Source organism: Pholcus phalangioides, unplaced genomic scaffold, assembly GCF_987345545.1.
Source record: "Pholcus phalangioides strain wild (caught in Gottingen) unplaced genomic scaffold, Ppha-v1.0 ptg000011l_1, whole genome shotgun sequence".
Lineage (NCBI taxonomy): Eukaryota > Metazoa > Arthropoda > Arachnida > Araneae > Pholcidae > Pholcus > Pholcus phalangioides.
In genome coordinates this window covers 17,071,449-17,093,319 of record NW_028301604.1, presented here as the reverse complement: position 1 = coordinate 17,093,319, position 21,871 = coordinate 17,071,449, and the positions used below count along the sequence as shown (strand labels likewise).

The 21,871-nt window shown below is 35.9% G+C and overlaps 1 protein-coding gene across 1 annotated transcript in view; it reads right to left on the bottom strand.

Moving 5' to 3' along the window:
- Positions 1–21,871, bottom strand: part of Syn (synapsin) — a 208,488-nt gene that overhangs the window by 154,710 nt on the left and 31,907 nt on the right. The window contains exons 2-5 of the mRNA XM_089238613.1: positions 17,787–18,132; positions 11,191–11,248; positions 6,388–6,479; positions 4,194–4,347 (exon numbers count right to left, since the gene is read on the bottom strand). Of these exons, the coding sequence (XP_089094739.1) occupies positions 4,194–4,347; positions 6,388–6,479; positions 11,191–11,248; positions 17,787–18,132 (650 nt within the window). The remainder of the gene's footprint in view (positions 1–4,193; positions 4,348–6,387; positions 6,480–11,190; positions 11,249–17,786; positions 18,133–21,871) is intronic.

Sequence of the window (21,871 nt, the reverse complement as noted above, 5' to 3'; positions counted from 1 at the left end):
ACAGATATCCTATACCACATGTACATGATTTCAGTTACGGTCTGCAGGGAAAAAACATTTTTTCTAAATTGGACTTGGTTAAGGCTTATCATCAGATACCTTTAGATCCCGAGTCTGTTGAAAAAACTGCCATTATTACCCCATTCGGACTTTATGAGTACTTATATATGTGTTTTGGATTGTCTAATGCGGCACAATCATTTCAACGGTTCATAGATATTGTCTTAAGAGACTTGAACTGTTATGCATATTTAGATGACGTACTAGTTGCATCAACAACAGAAGAAGAACATCTTAGAGATCTAGAATTAGTTTTTGAACGTTTAAACAGTTTTGGTATAATTCTTAATCCAGATAAATGCATATTTGGGAAATCTGAGATAGAGTTCTTAGGATTTTTGGTTAACAGCAATGGCATTTCTCCTTTGCCAGAAAAAGTCGACATTCTTCGTAATTATCCGCAACCAAAAACGGTTGATGAACTTCGAAGATTTCTAGCAATTCTCAACTTTTACCACCGTTTCTTAAAAAACGCAGCATCTGACCAGGCTCCCTTACACGATTTGTGCAAAGGAAAGAATAAAAAAGATAAATCTCTCATCGCCTGGTCGGGGGAAACTATTGCTGCTTTCGAAACGTGTAAACATGCTATTACCAATGCAACGCTTTTGGCTCATCCTAAACATGATGCTCATCTTTCGTTGACAGTCGACGCATCAGATTTTGCTCTCGGATCTGTTTTACAACAAACTTCCGATGGTGTCGTCGAACCACTCTCATTTTTTTCTCGAAAGTTAACGACAACTGAAAAGAACTATAGTACTTATGATCGCGAGTTGCTTGCGGTTTATAGTTCTATTAAACATTTCAGACACATGTTAGAAGGCAGACCATTTACGATCTACAGTGATCATAGGCCTCTAACTTATGTTTTTCACAAAGTTAATGATAACAGCTCTCCCAGACAACGTCGTCATTTAGAGTATATATCACAATTTTCTACGGACATTCGTTACATTCAGGGTGAGCGAAATGTTGTAGCGGATGCTTTTTCCAGATTATCCGAAATTAATTTACCTGACTCGATTGATTACGCAGCTATTGCTACTTCACAGAGTACAGACACTGAATTAACAGCCCTCCGACAACCAGGTGGGGTGCTCGATGTAAAACCTATCAAATTCGGTCCTCAGGGTACAGAACTTTTTTGTGATTTATCCACTGGAATTATCCGTCCCTACGTACCAGAAAAACACCGATATCACGTGTTTACGGTCCTTCATAACCTCGCCCATCCAGGCGTTAAATCAACTGTAGACCTTATTCGTCAACGATTTGTGTGGAGTTCAATACGCAAGGATGTCACACGGTGGACCAGGGCGTGCATCGAGTGTCAACGCTCAAAAGTGCATCGCCACACTCGATCTTCCATCGGTGCATACCCTTTGCCCCAATGCAGATTCTCACACATTAACATCGACATTGTTGGTCCTCTTCCTCCTTCTCGGGGTTTCACCTACTGCCTTACCTGTGTGGATCGATACACCAGGTGGGTAGAGGCTTTCCCGATGGAAAACCAAAAAGCCGAAACTGTCGCAGAGACATTCTACTCTGGCTGGATTAGCAGATTCGGAGTTCCGGAATCGGTTACCACCGATCAAGGGAGACAATTCGAAAGTGATTTGTTTCGCGCATTCGTTCGTTTTCTTGGAACTCAGAAAACACGCACGACAGCGTATCATCCGTCCTCCAATGGCATCGTTGAAAGATTCCACCGGCAGCTCAAAGGTGCCATACGCTGCCATGCCACGGAACGTTGGACTGAAGTGTTACCTACCATACTTCTGTCCATCCGAGCCAGCATCAAACCGGACATCAACACTTCTGCTGCTGAGATGGTTTACGGATCACCATTGCGCCTACCTGGTGAATTCTTCCGCAGTTCCGACTCTCAGCCAACACAGCCGGAATTTCTACGTGCTCTACGAGATCATATAAACACTTTACGTCCGATCCAAACTTCAAGGCATGGAACTCACAACGTTTTCGTTCATAAAGAACTTGCTGTTTCTTCCCATGTGTTCGTGCGGCTGGACACCGTACGAAAGCCCCTTCAACAACCATATTTGGGGCCATATGAAGTGATTGAACGATCTCCAAAAGTATATACAGTGAACATGAAAGGCAAACTAGCGAAAATCTCAATAGACAGATTGAAACCAGCATTTTTGCTTGATTGCACTTTTAATGAGCAATCACCGTTCACTGAACCGAAACAGCCTTATGTAACTCGATCAGGGCGTACGGTTCGTATAAGAATTCCTTGATATTATTCTTATTTGCATATTTTTTTCAAATGAATAACATTATTTTTTTTTTGCAACATTTTTTGAGAATTAATATTATGTTTTGCAAAATTTTCATTTTTCAATGTTCTTATATGTATATTATATATGTCTATTATCTATTCTAGTAATCGTTTTTGCATATACATACATTTACTAATTTTTGATCATTTGTAATTTTTTTTTTTTTGCTCTACTATTAATTTGTGCATAAGGTATTTTCGTATTGCGTATTTTTTGAATTTTTCGAACAAAATTTTTTTTTTTGCACATGTCAATGCCATATTAGTTGCCGTAACTATATTGTCAAATCGTCGTAACTATACTGTCATATCGTCGTAACTATACTGTCATTATCGTCGTAACTATATTATCATATTTTGTACATTGTGCCATATGCCGTCCTTCAGACTCGTGGGGGAGTACTGTGGCGCTACTTGTCTTGTACAATTTTTATATTTTTATTATATTTTTTATGCCACTTACTAGCTAGGCATTATCTAGTGTGTTCTTGTATTGGAGTTCAGTCTGGCTCCAACTGTCGACCGAACATGTCCTAAAACTCTCTCTCTCTTCTATTAAATAACTAAAAAAAAGAAAGGAGTCATGACTGTATGTTTCCGAAATAACAACCAGACACATCCACCAGCACTAGCATCACCATAGACTATTCTCATTGTTGATCTCCATTTTTAGGTAAAATTGAAGGCATTACTATGCTTCAGACCATTGATTTCTGCCTTGTTTTAACACAAAGTTTTCTCCTGTATTACTGGAGTTGATCAAGCACGTTTCTTTAATAGTGTTCTTTTTACATTTTCTGGTAGTTTATTTTATATACTTATAGTTAGCCTGACAGCATTTCAGTGAAACAATTATCGTGAATATCTGATCATTAAAAAATTTGATATAACCTGTCATCTATATACTGTATATGAAATAACATGTTCCCTGACTGACCGATTCCCTGATTCATCGTTGCCGAGCCGAAACCGCTGAAGCTACAAATAGGAAATTTTATTTCAGAACTCTCATCTAATGATGTAAAGACAGACTAAGAGGGGCTTTTTTCAAATTTCGACTCCTAAGGGGATCATAAGGAGTTCAAAGGTTATATATAGGGAAATCATGCCGAAACCGCTGAAAAAATACGTCAGTAGTTTTATTTTATAATGTATATGAAATAACATGTTTAAAGACGTAGTGAGAAGGGTTTTTCTAAATTCAACCCCTAAAGTGGTCACGAGTGGGTTCAAACGTTATATGGGGGCAATCATCGCTGAGCCAAAATCACTGAAGCTATAAATATAAAATTTGTTCAGTAGTTGCATTTTGTAATTTAGAGACTCTCTAAGCAGGAATTTTTCGAAATTCAACCCCAAAGGGGGTCTAAGGGGTTCAAACGTTATATAGGAGAAATCATCAGCGAGAAATTGTCAGATTACGAAATCCACGCGAGCGAAGCCACGGGTAATAGTTAGTTACTGTAATAAAATAAAAACCCCGTCAAGTCCGACCAAAAAAAGTATCACTAGATTGTTTTGCAAAAACATACCGTTTTCAAATGTTTGCAAAATTATCAGTTTAATCATATTTACTGAAATGTTTCTAAAGACATCAATTACAGACATCGATTACTCTAGCAAAGCTCATATTCCATATTTCGTATGGAATCAAATAATATACATCTTATAAATTTTAATAAACTAATCATCAATATTATTTATATAAAAACTATTTATTCACAAAATTTAAAAATATTTTAAACCGTAAACATAAAAAAAAGAGAATAAAGACGCGATTATTTCAGTGAAATGTAGTTTTATTTTGCATTAGAAAATTACTTACCACCCATGGTTTATCTTGGAAGTTGTAAAGGCTATGTAAGGAATTCACACTCGGGACTCCTCCGTACTTAAATCCTAGTAATAAATTTCGATAATCATCGTTCCCTGAATCACGGACATGTTGGCGAATGAGAAGAAAATCGGGCCTAAATGATCTAAATAAACAAGAATAATTCCGAAATCAATAGGTGACCATTCAATTTCATTATAAATGTAATAGCTATAGTTCGTTTCAGGTTAACTTTGCAGTGAAAGGGAAGCTATGAGGGAACCGCATCACACGTTGCTATGACAACGAAAGCCTTTCAACCAATGTATCGATGCGCAGTCGCGGTAAGGTATAGCTGATTCTCGCCAATCTCACTGAGAAAAATCTTTTTTTTACGCATAATGGTGATCATTTTTTTTTTTCTATTTTAAAATTCTTAAACGAATAAAGATCGATTCAGAACACTATTTTTTCAGTATTCATTTTCAATCATTCAAAAAATTGAAATATTCTGCATAAATGATCATCGTAAGCCTCCGATATATGGGAACTATATTTTGCGGCGAAGGAATACACTCTCTACCTTTCTCTGCACTGCAAAGTTAACCTGAAACGGACTATAGTTTTTTTTCACTTACTATACATGTGCAGTGTAGTCATAAAATAATTTCGCCCAGATACTATCCCCTAGCCAGTGGCATATTTACAGAGGGGGGGGGGCTAGCGGGCTATAGCCCAGGGCGGCAGGTTCAGAGGCTTGGAAAATTTGAGGAATGAGCGGCCGAGAAAGTTAGTAGAATAGGAGAAGGGAGGCAAAATTTGTATAAACCTCAATAAATGTCACCTCTGCCTGGACAGCAAGGGACTAGGTCAGTGAGCGATCAAAAGAGTGACTTAGAGCGTGAGCAAGCAAGTGATCAACTAGTGATCTACAGAGTGATTGGTCAAGTTCAATTGACCTAGAGCCAATGACCTAGAGCGTACAAGCATGTGAATGACCAAAATAGTTATCTACAGTGTGTACAAGTTTGTGAATGACCAAAAAAGTGTGCAAGCATGGGAGTGACCAAAACAGTAAGCAAGCATGTGAATGACTAAAAGAGTGACTTGGAGAGTGTGTGAGCATGGAAGCGACCAAAAGAGTGAATTAGAGACACAGGGGTACTTGCAGGAGTGAGGGAGGAGACCAAGTTGGTTATATCATAGGGGGTCAATCCGAGTGAAGAGTAGTCAAGAAAATTAGACTAGAACGGGAGAAGGGAAGCAAAATTCGTGTAGCGCACAGGCGACAAGACCATAAATGGGCGCCTGCCCCTAGCGTCCACGAAAATCAAATGATGCTAATGACATTCGAGACATAAGTGTTTCAGAGTATGCTCTCGAGAATGAGAAGAAAAACAAAACTCTAGCTCTCTTGATTACTGTTACAGCAACAAAATTTCGAAGAATTCAAATGGCAACACCAAGTTTTATGCATTGCAAAATGATCGGTGCAGTAAAAAACCAGGAATGGTGCTTAACGGCACCTGTAGCACCATAAGAGCCGGCGCAAAAAAGAAATCAAGAACTACCGAGAACAAAGAAGATCTCAGCAAAGGGTTGATAAGCCGCTCGGTCGAGGGTTTCCGTAAATATGCGAGAAACTCTCTTCCGAAAGGTTAGCGCACCAACCCGTTGCTGAAATCTTCTTTCTTTGTCTGCGTCCTGCACCGGCATTAAAGCCGGGTTTTCCTAGGAGCAGGTTTCTACAACATTTGCAGCGTGAAAACGATGATTGGTAAAAAAACCTGAATTTAAGGTTTTTAAACAATCAGCATTTTCACGCTGCACACGGCGCAGAAATTCTGCTCCTAGGAAAACCCGGCTTAATGGTGCTACAGTTAGCGTTTCAACGGTTTTTTACTGAGATGATCAATGCAATGCATAAAAGTGAGTGTTGCTATTTGCATTCTTCGAAATTTTGTTGCTGCGACCATAGCCACGAGAGCTAGAGTTTTGTTTTTTTTCTCATTCTCTCGAGCGCATACTCGAAGAAACACCTATATCTTGAATTACCCTGTATAAAAATTCATCTCGGAAATTTTTTATTAAATAAAATTGGGCCATAAAGTGTTTGTGATCCTGGACCACTTAAGATCGCACCAATCACAGATGAAATTCAAATAGTTAGTAATTAACGTAAAATAATTAATGATGCTTGATTTACCTAACGACTTTCGTTCCGTTTCTGTTGACCATCATACTAACCGTCGCCCCAGTATCACCAGTCACAGCTAAATTGATATCTTTAAATTCAGCCTGAAATTTCAAGTTCATTATTAGTATCATGAATATAAGGATGAAGACAAAAATCACTTAAATATTCAAATAAATCATTCCAAATGGCTATAAATGCATTTTATTCTCTGAATAATAAATGTCTTTCCAGTTTTTCAGATTTTTTTTTTTTTTTTGGTACCTCTAGAGAAAGCATTAGATTTTTAATTTTTGCTACGAAACAAAAAATTTTAGATTTTTCTTCATGATTTAATGGAAACGTTTTAAGAAGAAAAACAGGAAATCCCAAATTCCCAAAAGAATGAATTTTCTCTCAAAAAAAGTAAAATTTTAGTCTGGATTCCTTTTCCAAAGCGTTTTTTTTTTAAATTTGTGTTTTAAAATAAAATCAGAATATTTTTTGTATTCGCATCGCAATAAATGTTTCGGATTTTTAAAAATTCTTTCGATTCTAAATTTTGATAACTTTTATTTTAAGGCCAGTAGTACACTATAAATGTTTTGCGAAAGTTCTTTTATAAAACTTGAAAAATGCAACCAATAAGCTTATTGGTTGCATTTGTCAAACTTTATAAAATAATTTTATGAAACTTTTATAGTGTAATATCATCCTAAGGCCAGGATTACGCTATAAAAGTTTGATAACATATATTTTACAAAACTTGAAAAACATCCAATAAGCCTGTTGATTACATACGAGCCGTTAATTCTCAAAAGGCACAGTGATACGATTGGCTGGTGAGGGAGTGACGTAAGCATTAACTGACTTATCAGTTTATCATATTTGGCAAGAAATCATACTTTTTTTCATCATTCATATTTCCGACTACTAGTTTTATTAGTAAATACACCTGTAGGCCGAACTCTGTTCGGCGCGGGCCTGCCACCCGGCTCGGACGTCGCTTCGCTCCTCCGGCCGTTATAGGGGCCCCCGGACTGAAATTATCAACTATGTTTTCACCACAACCAGAAACATGGCAAAACTGATAAGTTCAAACAGAATGTTCCCAAAACCGGCCACGGGCAATACTATACCGCGGCCGGAAATGTTCCGAAGTTCCAGTTTGAAAGATCAGAACTAGAACAATTAAAATTAATTTCAGAGATCAAGAAATAAAGATGGGAAAAAAAAAGCAACAGCTGATCTGAACGGGATTCGAACCCAAAACCGTCGATGCTAAAGCCTCTTACGTTAGCCACTACAAAACACAAAAGCTACAAAAACACAAAAAAAAAAAACCAGCCTCAACTGGCTGCCACTGTGCTGTTTTGGGGATGGCAGCATAGTGGCAGCCTTTGCGGGCAACGATGCCCGCACGACTTTAGTGTCTTTTTTAGGAATTTCCCAGTTTGCCTTTTTTTCGGAATCTCCCCCCCCCCCCCAAATCCTTACCTTTTTTTCGGAATTTCTAGTCCTTTGTGTTTTTCTAAATTTTTGGCAACTTTGGCTGTTTCTGAATTTCTGCCCTTTTCCAACTTTCCCTTTGTCTGTTCCGGAATTTTTACCACTTTGTCCTTCCCTCAATTTCTACCTTTTTGCCTTTTCCCAAATTTCCGCTCTTTTGCCCATTTCTGCCCCCTTTGCCTTTTTCTGAATTTCCACTCCTTTTTCCATTTCTACCTCCTTTGCCTTTTTCTGAATTTCTACCCATTCGACCTTCCTTGAACCTCTTCGTCCTTAATCGATTTTCCACCCCCTTCGTCCTTCCCTGAATTTCTACCTTTTGCCCTTTCCACCATTTCCACCCCTTTCGCCCCCTTTCTAAATTTCCACCTCTTTTTTGAATTTCCACGCCTTTCCGAATTCTACCCTTTTTCTCTTTTCTGAATTTCCGCTTCCTTCTTTTCTTGAAAACGTAATTACTGTATTTGCTGTATTTATGGACACCATTATTTAAATTAGAACACGCTGATATAGTTCATATTTAGAATTATTCGGAAAAAAAAATTCGTAGGTACATATTTTATGAGCTAGTTAGCATTAATCTCACGAGGTTTCGTTTTTGTTGTTGTTTTTCATTCCAAATTATTTCCGAAAATTTTCGTAAAACTAGGGTAATGTATTATTTAGCGATATCTTTTATGAATACAGTGTTACATGCGAATACGTTCCTCGAATAGAATTTAAAGGAGGAACGAGTGAAAATCCTTGAATTTTCCTTAATCTCATTATCGTATAGGAATATTTTATTGAAATACTGCATTACTCATGTTATTTTCATTATACTTGTTTCAACATGAAAAGGCAATGTGAGTTTTTATTTTCGCATTTCGAGACAGATTTGCATATTTACCTGGAAAATTTTATTTCCACGTATCGAAATAAATGTTCGAATTTTGAATAATTTATTACGTCGTCTCTCTCTCGTGGTTCTTATTACACATGACGATGGATGCATCAGCCGATTGGAAAAAGAAACACCGTTATAACGAATACCGTTACACCAAAAATCCTGTTTTAACGAATACCGTTACACCAAAAATCCTGTTTTAACGAATACCGTTACACCAAAAATCCTGTTTTAACGAATATCGTTATAACAGAAATCTCGTTGTAACGAAAACTTTTCTAATGTTTAAATAAATGTACACGGAAGCAATGTATTGCGAATTCCGATATTGCAAAATGAAAAATCCGTTACAACGAAATAAGTTTCCGAAAATGAACAAAATAGCACAAAACGTTCGAAAAATGATCCCGTATAAAGTCGGTTCCAGAGAATTAGCTCAGAGTTTTCCAACATTCCTGAATCCAAAGACCCGTAAAATGTCTGAAACAATTTTACGGACCATTTGTGTCCCGTATTATTAGGGGACATTTCTGTAATTTTGTTGTTCAGATTTTATTAAACATTTATACCATTTTTCAACGATGTTTTCAATTATGTAAATTGAATTTGTAAGTCGGAATACTCAGCGTTTTCATAATACCGTGTATAAATTACTTACTATGATAGAGTTATGGCAAAAAATGTAGATATTTATTTGACGTATTTGTCAGATTCAACGTTTTTTCGTGGTTTTTCAGCAATTTTAGTTAAAATCAGTGATTGTGCTTACTTCCGGCAACACTTTATATGACAATTGATTAGTCCCGTATTTTATCCTATTTAAGAGATTCAAATTTACCGTATTTTTCTCAATGAAATATGGTCATCTAATCATTTCAATATTTTTTTTCGTGAAATACATTATGTTTACTGTGATTTGTAGCAGTTCCTTCATTTCCCCCACTCTTCAGCGATTCTAAAAGTAATTAGAAAAAAAAATTTAGGGCGCGGTAGCCCGGTCGATAAGATGCTCGCCTAAAGTACCAAAGGATGTTAAGAGGTGTCGCGAGTTCGATACCCGGTTCGTCCTTGCCAGAAAACTTTCCTGACAGGGGTACAACAAAAAACGGCGACTTGACCGCAGCAAAAAACTGCTACCGCAGGGAGTCCCCCATCGAGGGGTTAGCGCACCAACCTCTCGATGAGTATAAAAAACAAGCCTACCTTTCGGAATCGGCAATAAATTGTAGGTCCTGGTCTAATTAGCCCTCGTGTGCAGAAAATGACCGTGGTGCGATCTAAATAAAATTTAAGGCAATCTCGATGATATCCCATATTTACGATCGCGATTTCCCGCATTTTTCTTGATGATGTATAGTGAAACTAAGTATGAAAGTATATTTTAAACTGAAACCTATATGGTTGTTGTAGTCGAATCCCGTTATAACGAACTCAAAGAGACCGAAAAAATCACTTCATTGCAATGAAATTTCGTTATGAATTAATTCCAGGTTGTACTACGAAATTTAGGTTCCCTTGTTAAAAACAAGGTTTTACTACGTTCCATTGTTACTACGTAAACTCATCTGGGGAATCAGAAAAGTGTTTTAAACTGGATTCGACTGTAGTAATATCAATATTACAACCGTTGAATAATTTTTCATTCGGTGAGGATTGAAATATCGAGTCTGCCTGCGGACCACTCATACCATCGTCGTGAACCAGAGGTGGTCCACGGACCATAGGTTGACAAACGCTGAACTATTGGGGGAAGAAGGTTTGTTCTTATATATCCGAGGATGATGTTACTCTTCGCTATCCATAGGAAGGTTTTCACCGGCTGGTTGACGCGAAGATGAATATAGGAAAGAGAAATTCAACTGTGCGGGAAATTGAACCCACCTCCTCTCATTTGCCGGGTGAGCGCCCAAGACCACTAGAGTGGCCGCAAAAATCAACTAATACTAATGAAATTAGAGATATAAGTGTTTCTCTCCCTCATAGTATGCTCTCGAGGATGATATCAGAAACAAAAACCTAGCTCTCGCGGTTACAGTTACAGCAACACTCACTTTTATGCATTGCAAAATGATCGGCGCAGCAAAAAAAACATAAAAAGATCTCACCAAGAGGTTGGTGCGCTAACCTCTCGGTCGGGGACTTCCTGTACTATACACCTCTACACGATGAACGGTTGATAAGAAAAAGGCTGAATTAAGACTTATGGGAACCCTGGTTGTCTGAGGGTGATGTTTTCCCGAACATACTTTGCTATGTAAATATGGTCCATTTTAGCTTTCTTAATCATCCCGTTTTTACGATGGATTATGAATCACCTTGTATACGTAGAAACGCATCCGGAAAAGTAAATAAATAGAAAGTGAATCGCATTTCATAACATAACCATAACCGAGCAATAATGATTATTATGATATTAACTTGTTTATAGAATGCTGTATTACCTGCTCCATTCGTATATCCCAGTCACCGTGTATTCGTTTTCCTCTAAAATACTTCGACCTGAAATGACAGAAAAAAATCAGCATGATCATAAAATTCTATTTCATAACATGCGTGATTCGATAGAGCTCCCCTTAAAAAATATCGAACTCTCTTAATTATAAATTTTGCCCTATCGGATCAAATTTATTTTAGTATCAGCTTTGCCGTATAATTATGGCACAACAATTTTAAATTCAAATTTATCTAATAAAATGCATGATTATAGTTGAATAGATAGTCATTTCTCAATAGGTAGCCATTTCGGGGTACATATGACAGAAATTGTTGGCTAACTTTGCACTGCAGCTACGACTCGTGATTGCGAATGACGGTGACGGCATTTTAAGAAATATTATAATTTAATTTGCATTTATTGACACTTATTGATTTCATAGCCCCATATGTCTAGTAAAGTTTTTTATTAATTATATATAGAATAACTAAATAAATTTTATTATTTACCTCACAAATCTGTTTTCTTTTTCCATAATTACTTTTTTAACCCTTCAACTTGCATAGCAGAAATCACTAAAAACAACTCATATTAAATTACATATTTTTTGTAAAGTAGTTTTTCTCCCAATTTTCAGCAAGTGCAAAGTAAGAAGTATAGGAAGATTTGTTTCATTGAGAAAAAAAATCACTTTTACGAAATCTGAGCTTGTCTAAAATGAATGGCTTTTAAAAAGGCGGGATATCTCGTCAACGCGTGTAAGACGGTTAACAGTAAACGTTATTCTCATATTTCGGAACACTCTTTACATAGACTACATACGGAATATTGCAACATTTTAATTAATATATAAGTGAGATTCTATAGGGAAAAATCGAAAACATGTAAACCGAAATACCGTATTATAATTACTTTTCGAAGAATGCTTTCGTATTTTTAGTTCAAAACTACTGGACTTGAAAAATCAATTTCCCACTTACACGTTCATGAAGCGTTCTCAGTACGCAGCCAATGTCGATGTTACAGAATGTGATAGTTACCAAAAATGTTCTATCTATACACTTCTCAATGAGTGATAAATAATTGCGTTATTCGAGCAAAAGTACGCAATGACGTCAGATTCCATTAGAAGATAATGTCCTTTCGACAGTCAATTTTCACATATTAAACGAATATAGCTACGGAACAGGATCATTAAGCATCTCTGAGATCGTTCATTTCCATACGGAAACAGTAGACTATATACGTATGGGTGCATACCAATTTTCTGTCACGTGCATCTTATCGATTCAATGCTATTTACATCAAAGTGTTATTCTCGTTTCAAAATTGGTAACCACGACCGTTATTCATAGCGTTATTTCCGAGAAAAACGATATTCGTATTAACGAGTGATTAAGAAGAAAGCGTCACATACTTCAAGAAAATTTATTGAATATCATCTATTCATTTATTCTTTGTCTCAATCTTCCGCTACAGACTCATTTGAATTTCAATTTTCCGCCCGATATTACACTACTGTATATCATTTCGCAAATTATTCATTATTTCGCATTTTAAGTGTGCATTTGCTATTAATTTCACGCATTTTTAAACGCATTAAATGGCAATTCGCTACCCGATATACATATACCTTCTCTTTCCTAGGCATCATAATGAAACGAAGATAATAAACGCAAACCGCAAGATTCGGTTTCATAGATATAGCTCATATCAGAACTCTCCTAAAAGATAAATCTCTAGATTGTAAACGTATAAATAAGCGCATTGGGATTTAATTCATAATACATTGTGTATTATTAATCAAGTTTTTATAACTATCAAAAATTTTCAGTTTGGTAAAGAATTAAGTTGATTGTTTTTTTTATTTATTTATTTTATTTTATTTTTTTTATTTATCAAAGAAATGTACAAACATACATATACAAATAGAGACAACTTTTCATCCAAGGTGAGCATGACTGTCACATACTGGATGATGGGTTATTAAAAAAAAAAAGTACGATGTGTGAGGGGGAAATACCTATATATAATCACTTTTACATAAACGCAAATATAAATGGGGAGGGAAATTAATAGTTGAATATCAAATAGATGGGTGAAGGGGGGAAAAACAAAAAATTAATAGTAACATCATTGTGGCAACGCATGGCGGGAGCATTTTAAATATCAAATTTAGAGATAATAAATATGATTTGAATAATTGAGCTACTGTCAGAAAGGCAAAATATTTAAAAAGTTAATAAATATAATGGGAGAAAGTCAATTACTTTAATTAGTGTGAGAGGCGATTTCTTTAAAAAAAAAAACAGAAGACTAAAAGTGCACGGAGATATCATCAATAGAAAATAAATATCTTTTGAGGTACTTCTTGTACGTGTAAAGAGAGGAAGCATTCCTAATTTCAATGGGCAGAGAGTTATAAAACTTAGATATTAGATAAGAGAAATGAATTTTTTTTATGTTTTTGTGAACCATTGGCAAAGAATATGTAGCGTTACGCCTAGTAGAAGATCGAGTGGATATTAATGGTAAGGAGTATTGACGTTTAAAGAGAAGTAACAGGGATTTATAAAAATATAAGTATCTAAGTGGTAGAATTCCTATATTTTTGAAGAGAGTGATGAAAGGAGTATAATAGTCATTAAAAATTAGCCTCATAATTTTCTTCTGTAGTGATATAATAGGTTTTAAGTTAGTCAAATAGTCACTACCCCAAATAGGTAAACCGTATAATAAGTAAGAATGGAATAGTGAGTAGTAGAGGGTGATTAAAAAAGAGCGATTAACAAAATGTTTTAGAAAATAAAATTTATACATTGTAAATCTTAATTTTATTTGTAGATTATGAACATGGGATTTCCATTTCATGCCAGAGTCAATAAAAATACCCAGATATTTTATAGTATTCACTTGTTCTAAATTATGACAGTTACAATTATTAATGTTACATACAGGTTTATGAATCATAAAGTCAATATTCAAGGCAGGAATGTTATGCAAAGAAAAGTTAATATATTTAGTTTTCGACATATTAAGTTGAAGATCATTTGCATGAAACCAGTCTCTAATTTTTATCATGTCAGAATTTACTGTAATTTGGAAAGATTCATAGGTAGCAGCAGAATAAAGTATGACTGTATCATCCGCAAACGTGATTATCTTGCCATCAATTTTTAGATCACATAAATCATTTAAAAATACATTAAAGAGAAGGGGGGCCAAGAACAGACCCCTGGGGTACTCCTCGGTTAACCCCTAAAAATTTACTGGAATGAGAGACACATCTTACTCTCTGAGATCTGTTCGTCAGATATGACACTAAGAGATTTAGGGGGATGTCTCTAATTCCACATGCCTCAAGCTTATATTGAAGGATTTCATGATTAACACTGTCAAAGGCTTTTCTTATGTCTAGGAATACAGCTATGGTTTTTCTAGATTTGTCAAGATTGTGTATTACGTATGTACTAAAATCTAGTAAAGCAATTTCAGTGTTATGATTAGCAAGAAACCCATGTTGATTAGGAGAAAAAAAATTAGCATGAGAGAGAAATGAGAGTATTCTTTTTTTTAGAACAGTTTCAAAAATCTTGGAAATAGAAGGTAAAATGGAAATAGGCCTATAATTACTTAAATCATTACGATTTCCTGATTTGAAAATTGGGAAAACAGTGGCAGTTTTCAAATAGTTAGTTAGGATAAACACAGTTTAGTATGCAGTTATTTATCAAATCAGTAAGTATTATAATTAAATGGTAAGGAAAACATTTAAGAATCAATGAATCACTAGAAACCGAATGAGATAACCGATTTATAATAGAAATGATTTCTTCTGGGTAAGTTGGGGAGATGAAAAAGAGATCTGTTAGAATAGGGGACATATTTTTTGTAGTTAACCGACGGTGAAATGGGTGATGAAACAATGTTTACAAAATGATCGTTAAATTTATCAGGAAGCACTTGGGGTTCAATGTTATCGGGGAGGCGATTGCTACGATTTTTACCAATTATGTTATCAATAAACTTCCATCGTTTGAAAGGAGTATCACATTTTGAAAACTGTTGAGAGAAGCAAAATTGTTTAGAAATTTTGATTTTGTATTTTAGGTAATGTGTGACATTATAATATGCAGTACTAACCTCCTGATCATATGGATATTTTTTAGTTTAGAAATATAGTTTCTGTTTTATTTTAATTAATTGTTTTGTCTCTGATGTAATCCAAGTTTTATCAGTCCGTCTGGAAAGGTTAATATCACGATACGATGTATGGTTATTTATGATGGTTTCAAGTTTAACAATAAATTCATCAAAAGCACCATCGCTTTGGGAATTATTTATGCAAAGTGTATAATTCTGAAGATATACCTTGAGTTGGGAATAATTAATATTTTTTTTTCTATAATCATTGAATTTTTGTATCGGACCAGAATTAATATTAGAGTATGATAATTTACATAGAATCGGGTAATGATCGGTCAAATCCGTTTCCCAGACTACAGATTCAGAAAATAAAAGTCGTGAAGAATTTCTTATAAAAATGTGATCAATGCATGTTTTATTAGAATTTTCTTACACTGCATGAATTGGGGAATTGCATTTCAATAAAACTTCCTTAGGCCCAGACAGGTACACGGTACCGAGCAAACACATTACACATCTTGAGCAACAACCAGCAACAAAGGGGAGACACCAAACTATTTTGCCTCCAACAGCACTCCTGTGTAACAAATTTTGAATGGTTTAATACAGTCTTTCTCAAAGTATGCATCGCGCCTCCTGGGGGTGTCGCCAAACTTTGTCGGGGCGTTGCGACGTGCTGGATATATTGATTTGTGTGCCTATTTATGCTTTGTAGTGCTTCTTTTATACGGGAAAATATCTACCAAACTATTTTAGGGGGCCGCAGATGAACCATGAATTGAGCAAGGTAGCCGCGAGTGATAAAAGTTTGAGAAACGCTGGTTTAAGAGCTTCTCAAGAGATGGGAGACAAGCTACTGTCTTTCTTCCTTTTAAACCGAGCACAACTCCGATCTATCGCCATAAGCAATTTAGTACCGAGGGAGTTGTGCCGGAAGTGTAAGTGTGAGTCTGAGTGCGCATCTAGTGATGTGTCTGATTTTTCAGTGCTGTCATCTATATTTCAGGATGAAGTATGATGATTTAATATTTGTACCGTTTGCAGGCCTGTTGCTCTGTGCGACGAGACAAGCTACTACTACCACTGCACCACACATGCACCTCGTCAATATTCCTCTGTGGAACCTCTAACGAATTGGTACATGGGGGATGTGCGTGTACGTGTAGTGAAACCTGACGTGGAGTTTGTTTCTGTGAAATGCTTGTTATGTGTAGTGCTGCCATCTGCCACCAGTTTTTCTAACTATGAGTGAAGTGTAATGATTGAATAATTTATCGTTGTAGGCCTGTTGCTCTATGTGGCGAGACTTTTTTAATGGGGAGATCGGTTCGCATTTGCGCCTCGAAGTTGGGAACTACAGGAAACCAACTTCAGCCGACCACCACTGTGGCGACGTTGGGGTTCGAACCCGGATCCTCGCGATGCGAGTTCGTCAATATGACCACTTGACCACCACTGCGGTTGAGACAGGCTACTGAAAGGGATGTTCGGAGTGAGTTCAACCGTTGTTACAGAAACCATTGAGACAGCAGCAGCAGCCATCATTGGTGGAGACCTTTCGCTCAAGCCGAGCTCAGATCCACCACGCTAGGCGATGTCGCACCTCACCTCGTTAAAAACGTGTTTTTGACTGCAAAATCAGTCAAAATCGCGTCAGCCACACGTCAAAAAACAGTTTTTGATGAGATACTCGGAGTGGCGTAGTGCTGCGGGTATGGAATCGGCTTAACAGTTTGACAACTGTCTAATGCATTAAATATTTTAATACGTAGTGTTTTATGAGCATCATATACTGCTTTATATTCTTTTACACATAGAAGGCCACAAAGAAGATTAGAACTTTATTTTTTTTTTCTCTTGGCATCTTCATCATTTCAATGCTAAGTTCTATGCGGTAAATTTTTCGGTACAGTTTTTGGATAAAAATTATATCGAATTTAAACCACGTGCATCATACAGCTTGGATCTAACCCCATGCATGGGCGGTTGTCCGCTCTGTGAAAAAGTTGTATTATTGGCATAGGAGGCAGAAAGGTGGAGGTGGACATTCGCTCACCCCCGTTCACTATGCACACCCTCTTTAATTCCCCCACCCTCAGTTTTGCGTCAACTTATCACTCCACGTGAATTTTTATGGTTTCTGAGCTGACATTAAAATTCAAATCTGCACAAGGAAGATATTTTCCCGATTCTACAGAAGCAATGAAAAAAATGAGGCGATTCTAAATGATATGACCTTTGTGTGTTTGAATACTGTGTGAATACTGGAAGAAATGCATATAGAAGTACAATTACAATGTATGGAAAATGCATTGAAAAGGATCATAGCAATAAAAATCTAGAATAAAAACTATTTCTAAAACAAAAATCATCCTCACTATACATCGAACAGCCTATTTTGTCAGTTTCATTTGGTGAGCGTAATTTTTGGTATGAAAATTTTGAAGTACGTCTTACCAATCTGTGTGATGGTCGTCGATCACAAGTAATGTCTTGTATTTGTCTTTCGATGACGGGACTTTGGAAACGGCGCTTGCGGTAACGGAATTAGCCCTTTGTTGAAAAGCCGGAACGTTCTTGGAAGGTGATGTCGGGGCACTTATGGTGGTTCCCTGCCGCACGTGCAGTGCCAAGTCTGGTTCTTGCGATGGTGGTACATCGCTTCGAGGTTCGATTCCTTGTTCTCGTCTTTCCTGTTCATCTGCGAGCTCACCTGAGAGATCTCCGGAAGAGAATCGCCTCCGTAGATAACTGGTGGTGGAGGCGAAACTCTGCTTGAAGCTTGAGAACGAAATCTTGGCGTCTGGTTAGGAGCTGGAACTCCCTTTGTTTCAACAGAGACTAGGTGCGACTTTATCGCTGTTTGATCGATACTTTACGCCTTAGCGTGAACAGGAAGAACGCTCCCAAAGAATGTACCAGTAGCTTTCCTGCAACAGACAAAAACAAAAAAAGACTCGTTGAGGTGAATAAATCTTAAAGAAAAAAGATTAATAACTGCCCCATTATTCCTCTTTAATCCGATTTCAATTTGTATATCACGATTTGTAAATAAGCTCCTGAAAACAAAGACACTTTTTTGTTCTTCCGAAATTCTTAACCAGAGCGTCACCCATTCTACGGCTTAAAATAGAACCACTTAAAGCCCTCTCTATTGCATTTCAAACAAACAACAACACTTTTCTCATCAGATAAGACTCGTTTCTAAAATCCTCTTCAAATACTGTCAGAAAAGCAAATGCTCGTTAATGAGCGCATTGGGACCATACATCTTAATGAAAGAGTGATTCACATTCCATCCAAAATAAACGAGGACTAATTGAAGTGAAAGAATACCAAGTTATACGCAATTAAATCCGATTGAAATAAAGATGATAAAAAGTTTTTTTTGAAAATAAAAACAATATATATAATGCACACATTTTATTTAGAGAATCGAAATTTTTGTTATGAATCGAAAAAAAGCTATTTATTTACAGTATTTAGAGAACTCGTGTTATTATTATTATGTTTTAAAGGAGAAGCTTATGTATAGTAAATGTTTTTCTCACTCATGAAAGTTGATACGGAAACTCTAGAAATGTTTCATGAAAATAACTTTCCGGCTTTAACATGCTTTGTATACAAGATACGATCATTATCTAGTGAGAAAAACCAACAAAAAATCCATACCAATAATGTCTAACACTTTTTTTAGATGATGTTTTTGCCATCGATGATGTATGGTGGACCAAAAGTCTATTAATAAAATTAATATAAATCAACCAGTTGGCGTACGATAATGCTATGAAATGCTTGTCATGATCAAGAATTGTATTTCAAAAAAATAATAATTAAATAAGTCATAATTTCACGAATATATTGCACTGAAATTTCCATATAGAGTTACCATTGAACACTTAAAGACATGATTCGGACAAATATTAATTGAGAACACGTATACTGAAATTGAGTATCGTTCAGCTGGGGATTGAGCTGTACATAGAAATGCGATAGTGGTTGGTGAAAAAAAGATTTGAACTTCAGTATATGGATTATAGCTATTTGTATCAAATTTTTTCTACCGTTGTTCACAGGTGTTTTGGTACAATGACATCTACGCGTGGAATTGGGAAAAATTGTTTTTCTTCTCCAAAATGAATACTTGACCATGACAAGCATTTTACTGTGAATTCCACTCACTTAGGCCGGGACTGCACTATAAAAGTTTGATGAAAGATCTTTCACAAAACTTGAAAAAAACAACCAACAAGCGTATCGATTACATTCGAGTGAATGTAACGCTTATTGGTTAACAACAGGCTTGTTGGTTGCTTTCAAGTTTTATAAAAGATCTTTTATCAAACTTTTAAAGTGTAATCCCAGCCTTAAGACGATTGGTTGATTTTATACTAATTTTTAACACACGTCATAGAGTTTTGGCCCACCCTGTAATTTCTAGTATTCAGTCAACCAAATTTTAATAAGGGCGAACAAAATAACGATTTGTTCGATAAAATTCGGTTGCTTCTATACACAATCGGTGGTTTCACGTATTAAGTTTTATCTATTTTCTTGTACGGTAGTAAAATAAGGACGTAAATAATTATAAAAAATGAAACCACAAAGAAATTTTACGTTCTTTGGATATGAAATACGCTTTTACGAGCATTACAGAATTCAGCCGCGGAGACTATATGAGAAAGATTTGACCTCCCGTGTTTAAGAAACTTTCCGAAACTTAAAGAAACAAATTAATTACTGAATTTTTGAGGGACGAAAAAAGATCGCGCATATCATTAAAGAGCAATGATAACTTTGGAAAAGTTTACTTTCTGGCTTCTCGCCAAAATATATTCTGCATGAATAAATTATAAGACTTTAGCTGGTCGACAACAAGACTAACTCTTGAATTAGGCTGAGATTTAATACCCCATCGTCACGCTAGGATCGGATTATACTTCCTATACATGAAAGAAGAGCGGAGATTATGTGAATACCATTTTCATTTTTTTTTTATTATTCCAATTTAAAAGATGATAGAAACTTGTAACAAATTTTTCAATTTCAATTTTCAATTTATTTTATTAAATAACAGTTACATTCGCAAAAATAACACTACCCAAGAGGCAAATGGCTGCCAATACTGGGGTTATGATCATGAAAAAAAAATTAAAAACTGATACAAACGTTTCATGGAGAAAAAAATATATATACATAAATTCAAGCACACAAATAATCATAAATACAAAATCAAGTTAATTAGTAGTACAAGTATTTTGAAATTAATTAGTAAATATTTATAATGTGTTCATTATGTTGAAGTAAAAAAGAAAAAGGGGGGGGGGAAGAAATGTGTGTGTGTGTATATACATGTACATATTGTGGCTGGCTTTCGGAGTGCTACTTCAATTAGACATTAAAAGGGATTAATGAGATTTGCAGTTATGGAACTATGTGAAATAAATTTCAATATCATTTATTGAGTGAAGATATTCTTTAAGCTTTAAATGTTTTTATAAAATTTAGATTCTTGTCGTTGCATGACAAATGTATGGTATTTAAGATTAAATATGTCCGAAAAAAGGTATTTATAAAATATAGGTAATCGTATAGGTCGGATAATATGAGAAATGGGGTGCAGAATGAAGGAGACTAATGGAAATCAATCAAGAAAAGATTTAATGAGTCTATGAAATTGAAAAATAAAATATTCATAGTTTGTTTTTATAGTTGGTGGGGGTGTCATAGTTTATTTACAAAAAGCCGCAGACGCAGTCTTCCTTCTCTACTCCAGAACAGTCAAGGTGGACAAACATTATTCCCAGACCTCTCTTCTTCTATCTTGCAAAACTTTCCGTCTCGAAGAGATATTAACCTAACTTTATATTAGGCCTATTATTTAAATTCATTAGCCCAACTTTATTAACCTTATTAAAGCCTAACTCAGACGATACTTGTAGTATTCCATATAAGCCGAGAGTACATTTCGGTTGTGCACAGCTATTCCGCGATTGTACGGTTTTTTTCAGTGCAAAGTTCTATTCAGCCAATCACGTCGCCTCTTGATTTACCAAGATAATTCCCATTACCTTAATTTCGTATAATCTGTTGTGCTTTCTGTCCTCAGAATTCTTTATTATGACCACTGGAATAGTTTGTGACGGAATAACACGATTAATGCCATATAAACACTGTTTCCATTAATTCACGCAACGGAAAAATTAAAATGCCGTGGTTAACAGTGAATGACGAAGGTACGGTGAAATTGCTACGCTTTACTAAAAATATACACTTTTGCTTTTCAACAAATGTTTTAGGCCCAACAAACACTTAAGCCTCTTTGGTCGCTTTAGGGCCAATTTCTCAAATGAATTGGCGTATGTGTTAGCGCACTGCACTGCTATTACCAAGATCCAAGGTTCGAATCAAGCTCGACGAAATCGCTTTTTTTCTTCGCTGATCTTTTAGTCCGCGGATATGAGAAACATTACAATATACAATCGAACCCCAATTTATCGCCACCATTTATTTCACAGAATTCTGGTTCTGAATATTATAAC